We start from the raw sequence: 15,203 nt of genomic DNA, 5'->3' as shown, positions 1-15,203 counted from the left end.
GAAATGTTCAGTTCTATATTTAAGTACTGAGATACCGTTTTCTACGAGTAAAATCAATGGGCACAAATGTAGAGCTAATTTGAGCAAATGCAACTCCAGTAAAAGTCTGTAGTCTGAATTCAGCAGCAATATAAATGGTAGTCTGGGTCAGGAAATTAGCACCAATCTGGCATTTACTGGGTATTTAAAACGGAAATAGAAGAGGGTGGTAACAAATGTAAATTGCACTCATTTGACAGAAAATACAAAATAAGTATAAATTACATTACTTTGCCATTTACAACCAATGCGTAGTTATATCACTATATGTCTGCTGAATTTTGTCCATTTTATTTAGGGTAACAAAAAATAGTAAGTTGGTTAAAATGCAGCAGTAGGAGAGGAAAGCACTGACATACTGGGCAGACTTCCTCTATTAGAAGTTTACTGGGTTAAGAACCTGGACATACATAAACATTTTAAAAATATTTTAAGAAAATCTTGACAAAAGTTGCCAGACAAGGAACTGCTTTGGGCAGTAATTCTCAGGAAAAAAAATCTAATTGTTTATTTTGTGTAAACTTCAAAGAGAATTTCCGGGAATATCTTCTTTGTGTGGGTGTTAAAAGTGAATATTCCAAGAGGCCAGAGAGAGTAAGATTAGGCTGATGTCAGCAACATAACCAAATGAAAGTTACAAATGACCATTTATTAATGTTAAGCTACAAAAAATATATTCAAACAACATTAAGGGTCTGATTCAAACCCACAAAAGTAAAGAAATTCAGAATAAAACCCCATCTTTAACCTCACCCATTGTATCAAATAACTGTAGCATACAATGTATGGTCTGTAAAACCAGCCACTGTTTAGAAAGCCCTTACAATGGTTGTCACAGAATCACCCAAAGTAGAAACGTAAAAGATTGATTAGGTCATCTAGTCCAACCCCCTGTAATAAAGGACATTCCTTACAATATATTTGTTAATGCAATGTCCAGTTTCCTTAAATGGGTCTCAAACCACTTCTCTTGGGAGACTATTCCACAGTCTAATAAATTTCATTACTATGAAGTTTGTCCTGATCTTCAGTTTACATTTTCATTATCTTAGTTTCACAGTTTTATTCCTTGTTACTCATATAGTCTTTTTGTAACATCCTAAGCTATTTCTCTCCCTCCTTGATGTTTATACCTTTTACATATTCAGAGCTGTTTAGATATCCCCCACCTGCCATAGACATAGCAAGGTATTACAGAGTTTGTAGCTAAGGGTACGTCTACACTATCTGCTGGATTGGCGGGTAGTGATTGATCTATCGGGGATCGATTTATCATGTCTAGCGTAGACGCGATAAATCGATCCAAGATCACTCTGCCATCGACTCCGGAACTCCACCACAGCGAAAGGTGGAAGCGGAGTCGACGGGGGAGCGGCGGCAGTCGATCCCGCACCGCGAGGACACGAAGTAAGTGATTCTAAATCGATCTAAGATAGGTCAACTTCAGCTATGCTATTCTCATAGCTGAAGTTGCGTATCTTCGATCGATATCTCCCCCCTCCCCCCAGTGTAGACCAGGCCTTAAGGGAACTTCAACCTCAGGCCTGAATTTCTTTATATTGATGTCAAACTTTCTATTTTTGAGGTTTGTTTTCTTTTTATTTCTCTTCAGGGTGACATAACAAATGCAAGAGGATTTTATAAAAAGTTTCTCAAAGAAGTTTTTAAAGTTGGCATTCTAGTCAGTCATCCCACTTTCATGTAAACACATGCACAGAAAATATGCATTTAGATTATTTTAGAAATGCATATTATTTACCTAGACATAATAACTATATACAACATATTTACAAAGTTTTCTGATAAATGTATAGTGCCCTAAGTTTTTAGTGCAGCAGACTTGAGAGTCCTATGATATCCCGCCACAGTATTTATGTCCACAGTTGTGGCGATGTTCCTTTGAAATGAAAGACTTTTGAAGGTAGAAATTAAGATTCATTATTATTAATAAATTGCAAAGTGTTTCTGGCTTAACAGTAAAAGAGATGATTTGTAACTTCCATGTTGCTGCCTAGTATGTGGGCGCTTGAAACATTCCTTATGTTTGTTGGCCTTAAGGGAATATCTGTCCAATATTACTTTTGCTGTGAATAAACCTTTATAACCAAACTCAAGGCTACATTTGTGGTTATGAGACTCTTGCTTCTCAGAGAAGAATGATTGCTACATGCAAATCCTCATGACAGTTTTTACACTATTAAAATTTTAACCTTCAATTGCATCTACATATTCTACCATTGTCTAAAACCATGCACTAGGAGCATGTTACTGGTATGCTGTACCAATATACTACACTGGCTAAGTGCCCCTAGTGTTGGCTCAGCCTATACAGACAAAGCTGTGCTAAGTTTATTCTACCACTACTTCCTCCTGCACCAAGCGAAGGAAGCTATACCAGTAAAAGCGCAGTTTTAACAGTGTAACTGCATCTACACTAGAGGGCTTTGCTGGACTAGCTATCTCGGTCATGGATCACACCTCTTCACTTCCCCGATCAACACAGCTGGTCCAGCAGAAGTCTGCAATGTAGATGTAACGTAAGTTTCAATACCATGTGCAAGTTAAAATGAAGGTTTAAAGTACTCAAAAGCAATTGTGAAGAATCGCTTACGACCTCCATTTTTTTGGATTGACTTTAACTGTAAGGGTAAATTGAATATACATTTTCAGTTCCCACGTCAAGGGTCATCAAAAAACCATTCTACATTAATGAACAAAAACTCCCTCAATTAAGAAAAAGCAGTTATCTTTTATGTCATGATGTAATCTAGAATTCTTTTTAAATGTTTTGGGCTGTTAAAAAGCTATGTCAGCATTCAGCAAAATTATTGGATTGGTTAAAGCCCTACAAACGGTAAATATCAAAACTGCATCGTTGGGCTCAAATCCTGTCATCAGATATGTGGCCAAGAACTGCCTTGTAATAGCCTATACACTTTATGGTTATGCAAGCAACCTTTGCTGTTTTTACAAGATGCACAGTTATGCAGGTCTACATACAGGGCCAATTTTGCCTCAGTTCTCATTGACTGTTCTCATTGACTCATTGTCAACGGTGCTCATGCTCCCGGTAGGATCTGACTCCCAATAGTTAAGAAACAGCATGCTTTAAAAAAGGCTTTAATTGGTCAGTTAAATTTTCTGGTTGTTTTTTTTTTAAAAAGTACTGTAATAACATTTGGGAAAGGCAATTGATATTTGATTTTGGGGGAGTAGCAGGGAGTTTTGGACATAAGAAAAATAAAGTTCCAGAATAGAAGTACGGTAAATACATTTTTCATTTCAAGTTTCCAAATCAAGCTTACTAATTTGAGGTTTTTGTTTTCATGTTGCCTACCTGTGAAGATTTGGCCAACTTCTGACTGTATTCCTTTTCAATCTGCTTCAACCTGCTGTTGGCCTGAAATAGACACACACACACAAAAGGAAACCAGATTAGCTCAGATGAAGAATGTGTACAGACACTTTGCCACTGACCCCTACGCTTGGCACCTCATCTACATGCCTATCACTAAGCAGCTGGGATCTGTGCCAATTCCAACGCCCTTTTGTGGCAGCCAGAAAACCACAAGGGCTTGTCTTTGATCTAGGGCCAACTATTCATCACTTAAAAGAGAGAAAAAATTGTACCTCTGCTGCCAATTATTAGAAAAACATAAAGGCCTCTACGGATAAAAAAAAAGGAGGGGGAGGGAGAGAGAGAGAGCGAGAGAAGTTTATCAGGATGACTTCATCTCTGTGAGAGGAAAAAAGGGAAGAAAAAAGCCACAAGTTCCAGTGGAGGCTGTGAGGGTTCAGTGTGACATGTATTATATGTTTTCATGTGCCAGCTGATGTCTGCAAGCTCCTTTTGTCAAATCTTACATTCTTTTTTAAGACTGCTGCTATTAAACTGAAAATCAAACCCAAGATGCATCTGAACCATTTGGGCCCTCTTTGACACACAGCTCTTTCTGCCTCCTGGCATATCTTTTATATCTCAAAGATAAGGAATAAAACAAAATTGGAAACAAGGCCACTTTGTTGTTCTGATATCACGGGTAATTGAGAAGCAGGTGTAGCTGTAATCTAGTGAAAAAAAACACAGCTCTTAAATTCACCATTAGTTTTCATCCAAACTAAGGACACAATTCTGAAATGGGTTGGAGTTTTAAAAGCCATTGTTGTACTATATCTGATAGACCTGTCTCAAAAAGTTTCCTCATAAATGTTCTGTTAATGGTTCTCGTATTTTTGGTTCTAAAATTTGAGGCGAAATGTCTGAGAAAAATGTATCTTTCAGTAAAAGAGTACTCTGAAAGCTGAGTTTTGAAGCAAGTCTAGGGCGAGCAGCCTTTCAAAGTGATCTTATGCAAAAGGTTCTGTTCACAACACTAGAGAGGACAGAATCCATCACAAAGCTCTGATGCAGCAGCTGGATCTGCGCAGGCAGACCCCAATGTCAGTGTGGAGCACTGCTGAAGCCAGTAGGGCTCTGTATGGGCGTAGGGGCCCTGTGTGGAGCCAGTTGCAAAATTGGGATTTAAGGCTCCAAATCCTGTGTATGCTTATGCATGCATCTTCACTCAAGCGAATAGTCTGATTTACTTCAATGTGACTACACATGCTTAAAGTTGCAGACATGCATAAGCCTGCAAGATCTTAATGAATATACGTTAAAATAGTACAGAAAATGTGAAACAGCTGTTCTAGTAGAACATGAAAACTTTTACAATCAATGCCTTTCTAAATGCTATTTTTAATGTAAAATATATTAGTCACATAAGAAAATTTATTTCACCAAAATATTTCATTTTTAAATCCCAAATTTCTTCAGATTTAACTAGTACCAAGGTGTAAGATGCATAGATGTTTCCATATTTAACTATTATATGGTATGAAATACCACTGCTCTAAAGCATCATCAGAAACACTTTTCTAGTGAATGAGTATAATTTTTAAGTCCAAGGGAGATGAGAATGTTACCATTTAATTGTAGGACTAATCACGTGTTCTATATCATGAGTGGATGCGCTACCTCTAAATCCGTGCCTAAGATTCTATTAATGTCTCTAAATACTGTGTTCCTGAAGTGAAGTAAAAGATTCTGAAATAACAGGTGAATTTCATTTAAAAGTAACCTGTTTATCTAATTTAGGTAATCTACTGAATATGGGGTCCACTCAGTCCTAGTCAATATACAACATAGTGATGGGTTAATTGATGAAGAATTTATTGCGTGGAAGCATCACACAGTTTGTTCCAATCTACACTTCTTTCTGCATTTAACACTTTTTTCCTTAATAGTCTTCTGGTTTCAGATCACTTACTGACACCACTGTGGGTCATAAAATTATTGTAACTGGCTGTTTATCTTTAGGGCAAATTAAAAAAAATACTTACTGTACTAGAAAGATTAAGTTACTTTATACTCTCAGAAAGATTTTTCATACACACATATATATAGATAGTGTGTGTGTGGAGAGAGAGAGAGCTGTTAGCAAGACTGTGCAAAGAGTGTCACATTACCCTTGTGTTCACTCTTAATCAGCCTGAGACTGAAGGACTTCATCTCTCATATAGTCAATTTTATAACCTCTTGAACCCAAAGAAGAAATCTTAATAAATAACACAGGCACACACCCCCATAACTTTCACAAACATATCAGAAGTTAGTCCACATCGAACCGAGCTGGGGTAGCCAGTTTGACAAACAATGACCAAAAAGATCTGAAAAAGAAACTTGCTAAATTTCAAGGCTTTATTCCTAGCGGAACTCAAACCTCTATAATACTGTTTATAGTAATCTGATTTAAAATTAACTATTGTATTTAATTTTGTAAAACTAAAGACATAACAGCTTTAATAAGATGGCATCAGAAGTGCAAACCAACCCTCAATAGCTCATTTACTGCTTTTCTTTAAATTAATCAATTAACCCCAAATTTTTATACACACGTTAAAGCCTAAACTTTCTGAGGTGCTCAGCATTCACAGCTCTGACTGAAACCAATAGAAAAGTGAGTGCTCACACCTGAATATCAGGCTCTACGTTTCTCAGGTTGGGCACCTAAAAATCGAGGCATCTAAAACTACTGGACACTTGAAAGTATATGCTTCAACTTTTATATGTAGTTCTGTCCCATTTTACAGGACTGACATCATTGCAACCCAGGCTTTAAAGCTGGTGCTACGTAGTATGCAATTTCTACAAGTTATATCACACTGGTCAATCAAACTGATTTTTTTTTTAAACTTATGGTGACACACCAGGGATCCACTTCAATTATGTTACTCCAGAACATATTACACATCCCCATTTTGCACAGAACCTGCACCCATATTCATTTGAGATCTTGGACTATGGGCTCTTGCTTTGTAGACTGGGAAGGCAAATCTGCCCCTTGCCAACACATGGAACATGGCTGTGCAAAAGCGCTTTTACTTAGGCTTTGTGCCAGGTAAGCATTTTTCTATGAAGTGCTTACATATAACTACACCTCTACCTCGATATAACGCTGTCCTAGGTAGCCAAAAAATCTTACCGCGTTATAGGTGAAACCGCGTTATATCGAACTTGCTTTGATCTGCCGGAGTGCGCAGCCCCACCCCCCCGGAGTGCTGCTTTACTGCATTCTATCTGAATTCTTGTTATATCGGGTTGCGTTATATCGGGGTAGAGGTGTATATGTAGAGAATATAGTTTAGGATTTAAATTAAATTTATCTTGACAAATGAGGAGACTAAAAATGGAATGGTGAAAAGAAGCATCAGTTTTCATGGACTGTTTCAAAACTGAGTTCAACTGTCATAATAGGCCAACTCTATCATGTACTATATGAAACATAAGCTGCTTCTGTATTAATTTTAGCATATTTCCTCACTTTCAGGTGACATGTATTTCAGAAACAATGATGAAGAGAAATCAAACTGGATAACAATCCTTTGGAAGGTCAGACAGTATTCATTAAGGTCTAACTTCATAGCAATGGACAGCAGGGTCAATACAGTTAATGGTCCTAAAACCTAGTTTTTCATGTGCTTTATGTAACTTCTGTAATTCACATCTGGCTGAAATATCAGCTATGATGTGCATTTTCATAGCAAAAGGGCTTAAATTCAATAAGCTGTGGTAGTTTTTGTTTAGTTTCACATGTTTTAAGACAAACTTTTGTTAAAAATGACTTCATTATGAAAATATTATACGCACTTAGTTTATGTTACAGAGTAGAGTCTTTTGCATTACAATAAAATATTTTATGGCCTTGTTACAGTTTTTCAGCTTTAAAAAGCAACTACAGTTTTGTAACAAGTTTCATACATCTATAATCCATACTGTTTATATCCAAACTATAGATGCTAAGTAAAACTCTACTGACTTCAATGGCACATTGAATACAAACAATTTAATGGTATTAGACCCACAGCCTACATTTTACGATGTTTGAAATATTGGATACTATGGTTAATGAAGACTGAATTTTATTTTCTTCTTTTCATGAAATACAATAGTACTGTTAAAAATAAAGGAACTTAAACATAATAACCAATTATGGCAACACACTCCAGAAAAGTCTGAAAAATATTGTGCGTTACCAAAAACTTTCATTTACTTTTCAGTAACATCATTGATGATTAGCAAGATATTTGTGTGTAAAGAGAAAACAACTTTTAATCACTCCATTATTTCTGCCTAACTCACTCAATGGAACTATGGTCCTGTTTTAGTTACATTATAACCACTTACCTTGTGGTCACTTCTGATTAGAGCTAGGTGGATTTTTTTTGGAGGGGGCGGGGGGACAAATAAATGAGAGAATGAGAATGAGAGAATAAAAAGAGTGAGAATAACTCTATAGCCTGACAGTTATAGCACTCATCTAAGATGTAGGAGACCCAAGTCCCTGCTCCAATAACAATTTAATTATTTATAAAATGTGGCACAGCTTCAACAGGAGAGATTGACAAAGACTCACACCAAAATATCCCATAGCTTGTGTGGCTAGGACACTCTTATGCAATGTAGGAGATCCAAGTTCAAATCTCTTCTCCATATTAGGTAAAGGGGGGGGACTGAACCTGTGTCTACCACATTCCAGGCTAAAACCATAACCACTGGGCAAAAGGTTATAAAAGAGGTCCCTCCTTTGCTTTTGTAAAAATGTCAGATCAAAAAGAAACATTTTGACCTGACTTGATATTGTTTTTCAATTCACCAAAACAGTTAGAAAAAATGGTTTTTGGTTTGATCCAAAATGAAGCTTTTTGCGTATACTTTGGCATTGCCAGCAAACTGAAAAATCCATTATTTGCCCAGATCTAGTTCTGACATTATAAACACTAGATTATAATTCTCCTGAATGAGTCAGCACCAGAAGGTTACTTATGTAAGTCAAAGTTTCTATTTATAAACAAATATCTTGGTGAGTAAAAGCGGAGAAGAAAGATAATGACAATTAGAGTTGGTTCTGGCAAAATATGTCTTTTAGTTTCCAAATGTGGCAGGGTTTCTATGAAACGTTAAGGCTCTTACTTCTGCCTATAATAGCAAGAAATTCCAAGTTTATGATTTTGTCCTTAACTCATCCTGTTTTGCCTGGTTACTGCAGAACATATGGCATTCAAAATCTCCCATTCTTTGGAGACATCTACAAAACATATGCAAAACAAGGTCGGTTAACGATCAAAAGATAAGGTATACAGGTGTAGTGTGCATAATTAGGGTCATATACTGCCTTCAATCCATGGAAGTCATACTGATGCCAGTGAGAGTTGCACAAGCAGATTAAGGGATATATGTTGCCTACAGTTTTTTCCTTCATCCTCACAAACCTAATGATTCTACTTCTAGGCCAAGAAAATGAGGTGGACAAGTACTGGTTTGCTCAGTGCTAGCATGGCTAAGTTATTCACTCATCATTCAGATAATATTTCAATGGTGGAATAAAGTGCAGGACCTCACTGCATATCTATGTCTGCTTTTTAAAATCTATTTTCATCCTCCTTTAAGATTCCTGTGCCATGCAGCAGGTGATAGCGTTTGGGATTGTCTACACTGGCAGCTCTACCTTTTTAGCTCTGAAATTGATCTCCCCCATGATGGCATGTGAAGACTGGCTGTGAGCCCCCAGCCCTGCGGCCAGAATGTTCATATTGTCACCAGCAGAAGACAAGCAGCAGCAGCAGCTTTCAGAGCAATCAGAAGAGGCAACATAAGCATTAGCAAGAGCAAACTGCAAAACTATGAAATCAATTACTTATTCCATAGAACATTACTGGGATTTATCACTCTATGGAGCTATCCTATTCCCATGTTACAGACTCCACTGTGAAGCACGTTTATAGGCCCTGATTCTCCATTGTAGCTAAGGAGCTCTTGATGCAAGATTGGTGGGGGCAAAAGAGAAGGCATGGGGGATGCAAAGGTATCCTAGGGCTGAAGACTACTCTAATTTATGTGGACTGCCAATAGGGTGACTAAATGTCCTGATTTTATAGGGACAGTCCTGATTTTTGGGTCTTTTTCTTATAGGGGCTCCTATTACTCCCCACCCCCGTCCCGATGTTTCACATTTGCTGTCTGCTCACCCTAACTGCCAATGAACCCCAGGGGTCATTTCAGAACCTGAGGACCTGCTGAGAATAAGGAAACCCCAGCTAGATTCCCCAAGTCAACAGCTGGGAGGGTGGAGAAGAACCCACTCCAGCTGCCATGAATTTCCCATATCCAGTAAGAAACCTTCTCTAGGGCTGCTTTGCACCAGAACAATCATGCAAAGCATCCCCAATGTAGCATAGAATCCGCACTATGACAGTCAATTAGATAACAAATAATTGGGGAGGATAGGGCAGAGACAGCAAAAGACTACTTGGTGGGAGCTTGGTATTTATATTTGAAATACACATTTTTCTAATTATGCAAAAAATCCTATCCAAACATTAATACGTGGTCATCTGTTTAGATCAGGGATCTCAAACTCAAATCAACACAAGGGCCACATGAAGACTTGTACATTGGCCCGAGAGCCGCATCACTGAAACCTTTTCATACAATGATACAAAAGTATAGTAAAAAATGAAGAGTAATATAGTATGCAATTAAAACTCAATGTATTAACTTTTTAAAAACTATAATGCAAAGAGGGGTTTTAATAAAATATAAACACCTGTAACTATTCCTTATGTGGTCAGTAACACTGATGATGATCTACACTAACAGTCTATCAACATAGCTGTAATGGAAGGAACTTTTTAAAGTAATTATTCATACAAAATACGTTGCCACTTTTAACAAAGATGCTTCCCAACTACTGACAGCAAAGAATCATACATGCTGAACTTCATACCTCAGACTGCTCGTCTAGTCCATGAGGCCCCGCCCCTGCCCCGCCTCTTCCAACCCCTTTCTCGCCCCCATTCCAACCCCTTCCCCAAATCCCCACCCCAGCTCAGTCTCTTCTCCGCCTCCTCCCCCGAGGGCACCGCGTCCCCGCTCCTTCCCCTCCTTCTGGAAAGTCCTAAGCGCTGCGGGAGGTAGGTGGAGGAGCAGGGACACGGCGTGCTGAGGGAGGGGGCGGGGGCTGAGGGGAGCTTGGCTGCCAGTGGAGTTGGCGCCTATGGCGGGCCACAGGGAATAACTCTGCAGACCACAGTCTCCTGGGCGGTGATGGGGATGGGAGGAAGCAGTGTTAACAAACATAAAAATATCATTTTTCACAGAAACCGGCTTACTAGCTAGCAAGTCTTTAAAAAAAAAAAAAGCCACCAAAAAAGCACAAGAAACAACAACAAAAAAGACAAGAATGTGCAAAGCACATTATTTGTTTCTATTCTATTTAAGTCCAGTAAAGAATAGAGACAACTGTACATTATTTTTATTATTGAGTCTGCAATAAAAACCTATATAAGAAAATTACAATGATTTGGACATGTATATTGCAAGTTTTTTGTTTTTCCTAAAGTTAATGAGGTATTTGAGAATTGATGGCCGCACTCTGAGACCACAAAAAAAATTCTTGTGAGACTCCTTGGTTTAGATAGTCTTGAGGAAGTAACAATGTGGAATATCCTAAGGGAAATAGGGTCATTTCTTCAGATAACAGGGACTACAGCCTTAAATATTATCGCCATAAGAGTAGGACTAAAGGAAAATTCCCTTGTAAAGTTGTCTGTAGCTTCATAGTATTAGAAATATAAGTAGTATGGCTATAACGAAACAGACTTTCATCCTATTAATTTTCACCTATCATCATGGTCACCTACTAATTGCTTCAGCCTGCCAAATATTGTTTACTGGAATGACATGACAGAAATCTGCCATTCATTTGCTGTTTTTTGTAGTTTGTAAATCTGGTCACTTGTAAATATAGTCTAATCTGTACATGAAGACAAAAGTATTATTTTAAATGGTCTCTATTCAAATAATGAGCCCACTTCTCCTCTTACTTGAGTGTAAAGTAAGAGTAACTCCACCAATGTCAATAGCGTTACACAGACATGAATCTCCCATGAGAGGACAATCTGACCTCAAAACTGTATTTAGTTAAGTTGCATTTTGATTTTTATTGAATTATTAATGACTCAAAATCCATATGTTATTGCTTTTATGAAGCATATTTCATTTCATAATTTTTGTTGCCTAATTTTTGCTTTTTTAGTCACTGCCAGCAGTACAACTGATATCTTTCCATGAAGAGAATAGATGTCAATTAATTGATTGGTTGACATACCATCAAATTATTACAAGTCACTATTACACCAAGTCAGACATAAGAACAGCCCATTTTCTTTAATTCTTCCCACCCCGTAAGTTTTCTTGTGGACATCCATGGCAAGAGGTGTCACTTTCCTGGGATTTGATTTTCTAGAATTCTGCAAAGTGGTCTGTCATTAATGAATGCACTGTAGACAGAGTACAGAATCGGTCAGAAATTGGCTTTCCCAAGGTATAAGGATATGGCATTCAACTGTACAATTCATTTTGGCAACACCTACAATGAAGAAGAAAGAATGAACTGCTGCTAAAATAATAATTTGCTTCATTATTTCCTTTTTACTTTTATGAAGAGTTTGATAAACCACAACTTCCCAGTGGTTATGGGCTCAATCCTGAAAGGAACTCAATGAATTCTGGAGCAGCAGAGCATCTTCAACTTCCACTGAAGACTATAGGAGCTGAGAGCACACAGCACCTCCAGGACTTGGTGGAACACCTTGCAGAATCAATGTTAGAGCAATGATTTTTTTTTAATTAATAAAAAAAGAGGTCAGATAGGCATAAACAATGTCAATGCAAATCTTTCAGCTTTCAAATAGTGACTTCCAGATAAAAAATTAGTGGTATATAACTGAAGTTTTAATTATTGTAAGTAAATTAGTTGCTGCAGTAAAAATAAATAATATGACTGAGAGGTCATGATATTTAAAGATTTAGGGTGAAATCCTGCCACTCTTGAAGTACATGGGAGTTTTGCCATTGATGTGGGCAAGGACTGCATCCTTAGTCTCTCTTTAAAATACAAATGATTTAAAAGGACAGCTCCCCTGAACTCTAGAGGGTGTTTTGTGTATATATATATATCCCAATGCACTGACAGAGAAGCAGGTTTAAGAAACTAGTTTAAGAAACCAGCTAAGAACTAATCACTTTTCAAAAACTAGTCAAATAATGGTCATATACAAGTTGATGCTCATTAATTAGCTTCACAGAAGTGTAAGCAAACTTAAAATAAGAAAAAAAGAGGTGGGGGGAAGGGAAGAAGGGGAGAGAGAAAATGAAAACTTGCTTCAGGGAAGAAGCAACTGTTCTCTGATCTGCAGCAAAGAATTTAACATCAAAGAGCTAATGTAAATGGGGCCCATTTACTTAAAAAAACTCCACCTTCTGGAATATTTCTATGAGTCTGACAGCATTATGCTTTATACCAAAATTCAATATTGCGTAATTTGACAGATGTTAAGGGGAAATGACCCTCGGATTGGTCAACTCAAGCAATTTTGGTTGCTATTAAGGATATTAAAACACTTTGTACATCATCTGTTTAAATTTTAGAGATTAGCAGATCAGCTCTCAAATTCATCTCACTTGAATGTAAAACTTTACTTCAGTTTCAAACCTTGGAAAATATATTCTCTCAAGTCTTTTAACTATTACAGTAGATAATTTTCTACACCAATACGCTTTTCCTTTTTACTGCTCTTTCTACCAATCAGATAACATATGATATGGAAAACTGAACGTCTGTGTAAAAGCGAAGATAGCAGACCCAATTCAAATATGTAATTTGAGCTACCAAAAAGACCATTAAAATTGTTCAATATCTAAAACAATGTTAACAGAGTAATTAGTCAAGTACCAAATGACTTCAAGAGCTCTGAAAGTGAATGATAGAAATCCCAATCCGTCATACCCACAAATCCTATTAATATTCTACTGTAACTCCACTTTTGCAGATCTATAAATCCTATGGCATTTTCTTGATATATTTATGGAAGAAAAAAAACTCTCTTGTTCATGTGCTAAGCACTTTTCATGAGGAAGAAACAAGAAGGAACAGAAAAGAATTTGACATTCTACCTGTTCTATGAAGAAATGCCTTTCTGCACCAAGCTACAGTTCCACATTTAATGGGGGCCAACTAAAAAAAAACAACTAGTGCAATTTGTGCTTAATGAAAACTCAACTTCCTCTACTGAATTCTTTCCAGTGCTTTATGCCTGAAGAGTCTATTTAACCCAACAGAGTATTTCTAACTATTGTGCAATTTGAGGGGGAAAAATAGACATTGAACCCTTTCCTTATACTCATGAATTACACGCTTCTATCACAGTCCAAATGCTTTAGGTATACGAAATCAAGTTAATATGGTTACTGGAGTCAAATAATGGGACATGTTAATTACAGACTGATCATGCAAAATGAAATCCTGTACTGCTAAAATAAGAATACTATGCCCACAATGTTTGCTTTTTTTCACTTTTTAAAGAATATTTAAAGAATCATTAATAAAAAAAAAAAATCTGAACAGTAAATACTGTAATGTACATCTTTGTAAGCTTCTAATGATTTCCTTTAAACACAGTATAGAACTGAAGAGTAAGGAGAGAACATTTTTCTAAATTTTCTTGAAAACAATACAATCACACAAATCAACAGTTCAATCACAATGCCATTAGTTCTTTAGGAAGTTGGCATCCATATGAGTTAATCTTGTCACCTTTATTTATACGAGTTGTCCCATGGACATTGATTTGACTCCCTGAACGAGTAAGCAGCACATCTCATGAATAAGAACGACAGGACTGGATCTAAGTTCTAAGCAGTTTTAAACGAAAAAATGTTTTTTTGGTATATCCAGAGTTCTACAAATTTAATGACAAATTCAACCCCATCAACTCTCTGGGCCTCTCGGAATTGATGAAGCTGATTCTGATTCACTCTGACATTGCTAGCTTGTTTACTTACTTGATTCAAACATGCCTTCTTTATAATGATACCTTAAATTAGTCAGCAACTGCCATATATTTACTTTATACAACAAAACATTACCCAGCATGTCTATATAAGCAATTTAGAGAGCAAACAGCAAATTACATTTACCTGAATCATTTGGAAGACACAATCTTCTATAACTGGATTGTGCCAAAAATGTTATGGAGGTGGTTTCTGCATTATAAAATACTCTCCCTTCTTCTCTCCAATATCCAAATAAGATGAATGGTCAGACAAATTGGCTTCTTCCTCGCTCTTCAATGAGTGATAATAAATCAGGAACTGCCAGGAAAATACCTCCATCACCACGCTAGAATTGCACTAGTAAATTCTGAAAAAATGGACAATAGCAGGAGCCTAGGGCATGGCGTCCCTTTATAAAATGGGACATCAGGTGTGGGTGGTAGTACTTTGAGGATCCCCCAGGACAGGCTACTAGAATTGCAGACATAGAAACTTCTTTCCCAATGCTTACCAGTGAAAGGATCCTTACATGACTCCTGAGAAGATTGACAGATTTAACAGCTAGGTTACCTACCACTGAAAAACCCTGAAATAGAAAATAAACCTATACAGGGAAGTCCAAGGCCCTTTATAATCCATAGCCCCCCAAAATAGGTAAAATAAATGTCCAAGTCCTCCCTACCACATTGAAAGGCAAACCCATGTGCCTGTTCTAGTTTATGGAGTATAC

At 37.1% G+C, this 15,203-nt stretch overlaps 1 protein-coding gene across 4 annotated transcripts in view; it reads right to left on the bottom strand.

Moving 5' to 3' along the window:
* Positions 1-15,203, bottom strand: part of CEP112 (centrosomal protein 112) — a 290,713-nt gene that overhangs the window by 53,026 nt on the left and 222,484 nt on the right. For all 4 annotated transcript variants that reach the window (XM_034789933.1, XM_034789932.1, XM_034789931.1 and 1 more), the window contains one exon: positions 3,377-3,439. In XM_034789933.1, coding sequence (XP_034645824.1) covers positions 3,377-3,439 — 63 coding nt within the window. The remainder of the gene's footprint in view (positions 1-3,376; positions 3,440-15,203) is intronic.

The sequence above is a fragment of the Trachemys scripta genome, chromosome 14 (assembly GCF_013100865.1).
Source record: "Trachemys scripta elegans isolate TJP31775 chromosome 14, CAS_Tse_1.0, whole genome shotgun sequence".
NCBI classification, from domain to species: Eukaryota; Metazoa; Chordata; order Testudines; family Emydidae; genus Trachemys; species Trachemys scripta.
This window is presented reverse-complemented; position numbering and strand designations above follow the sequence as displayed.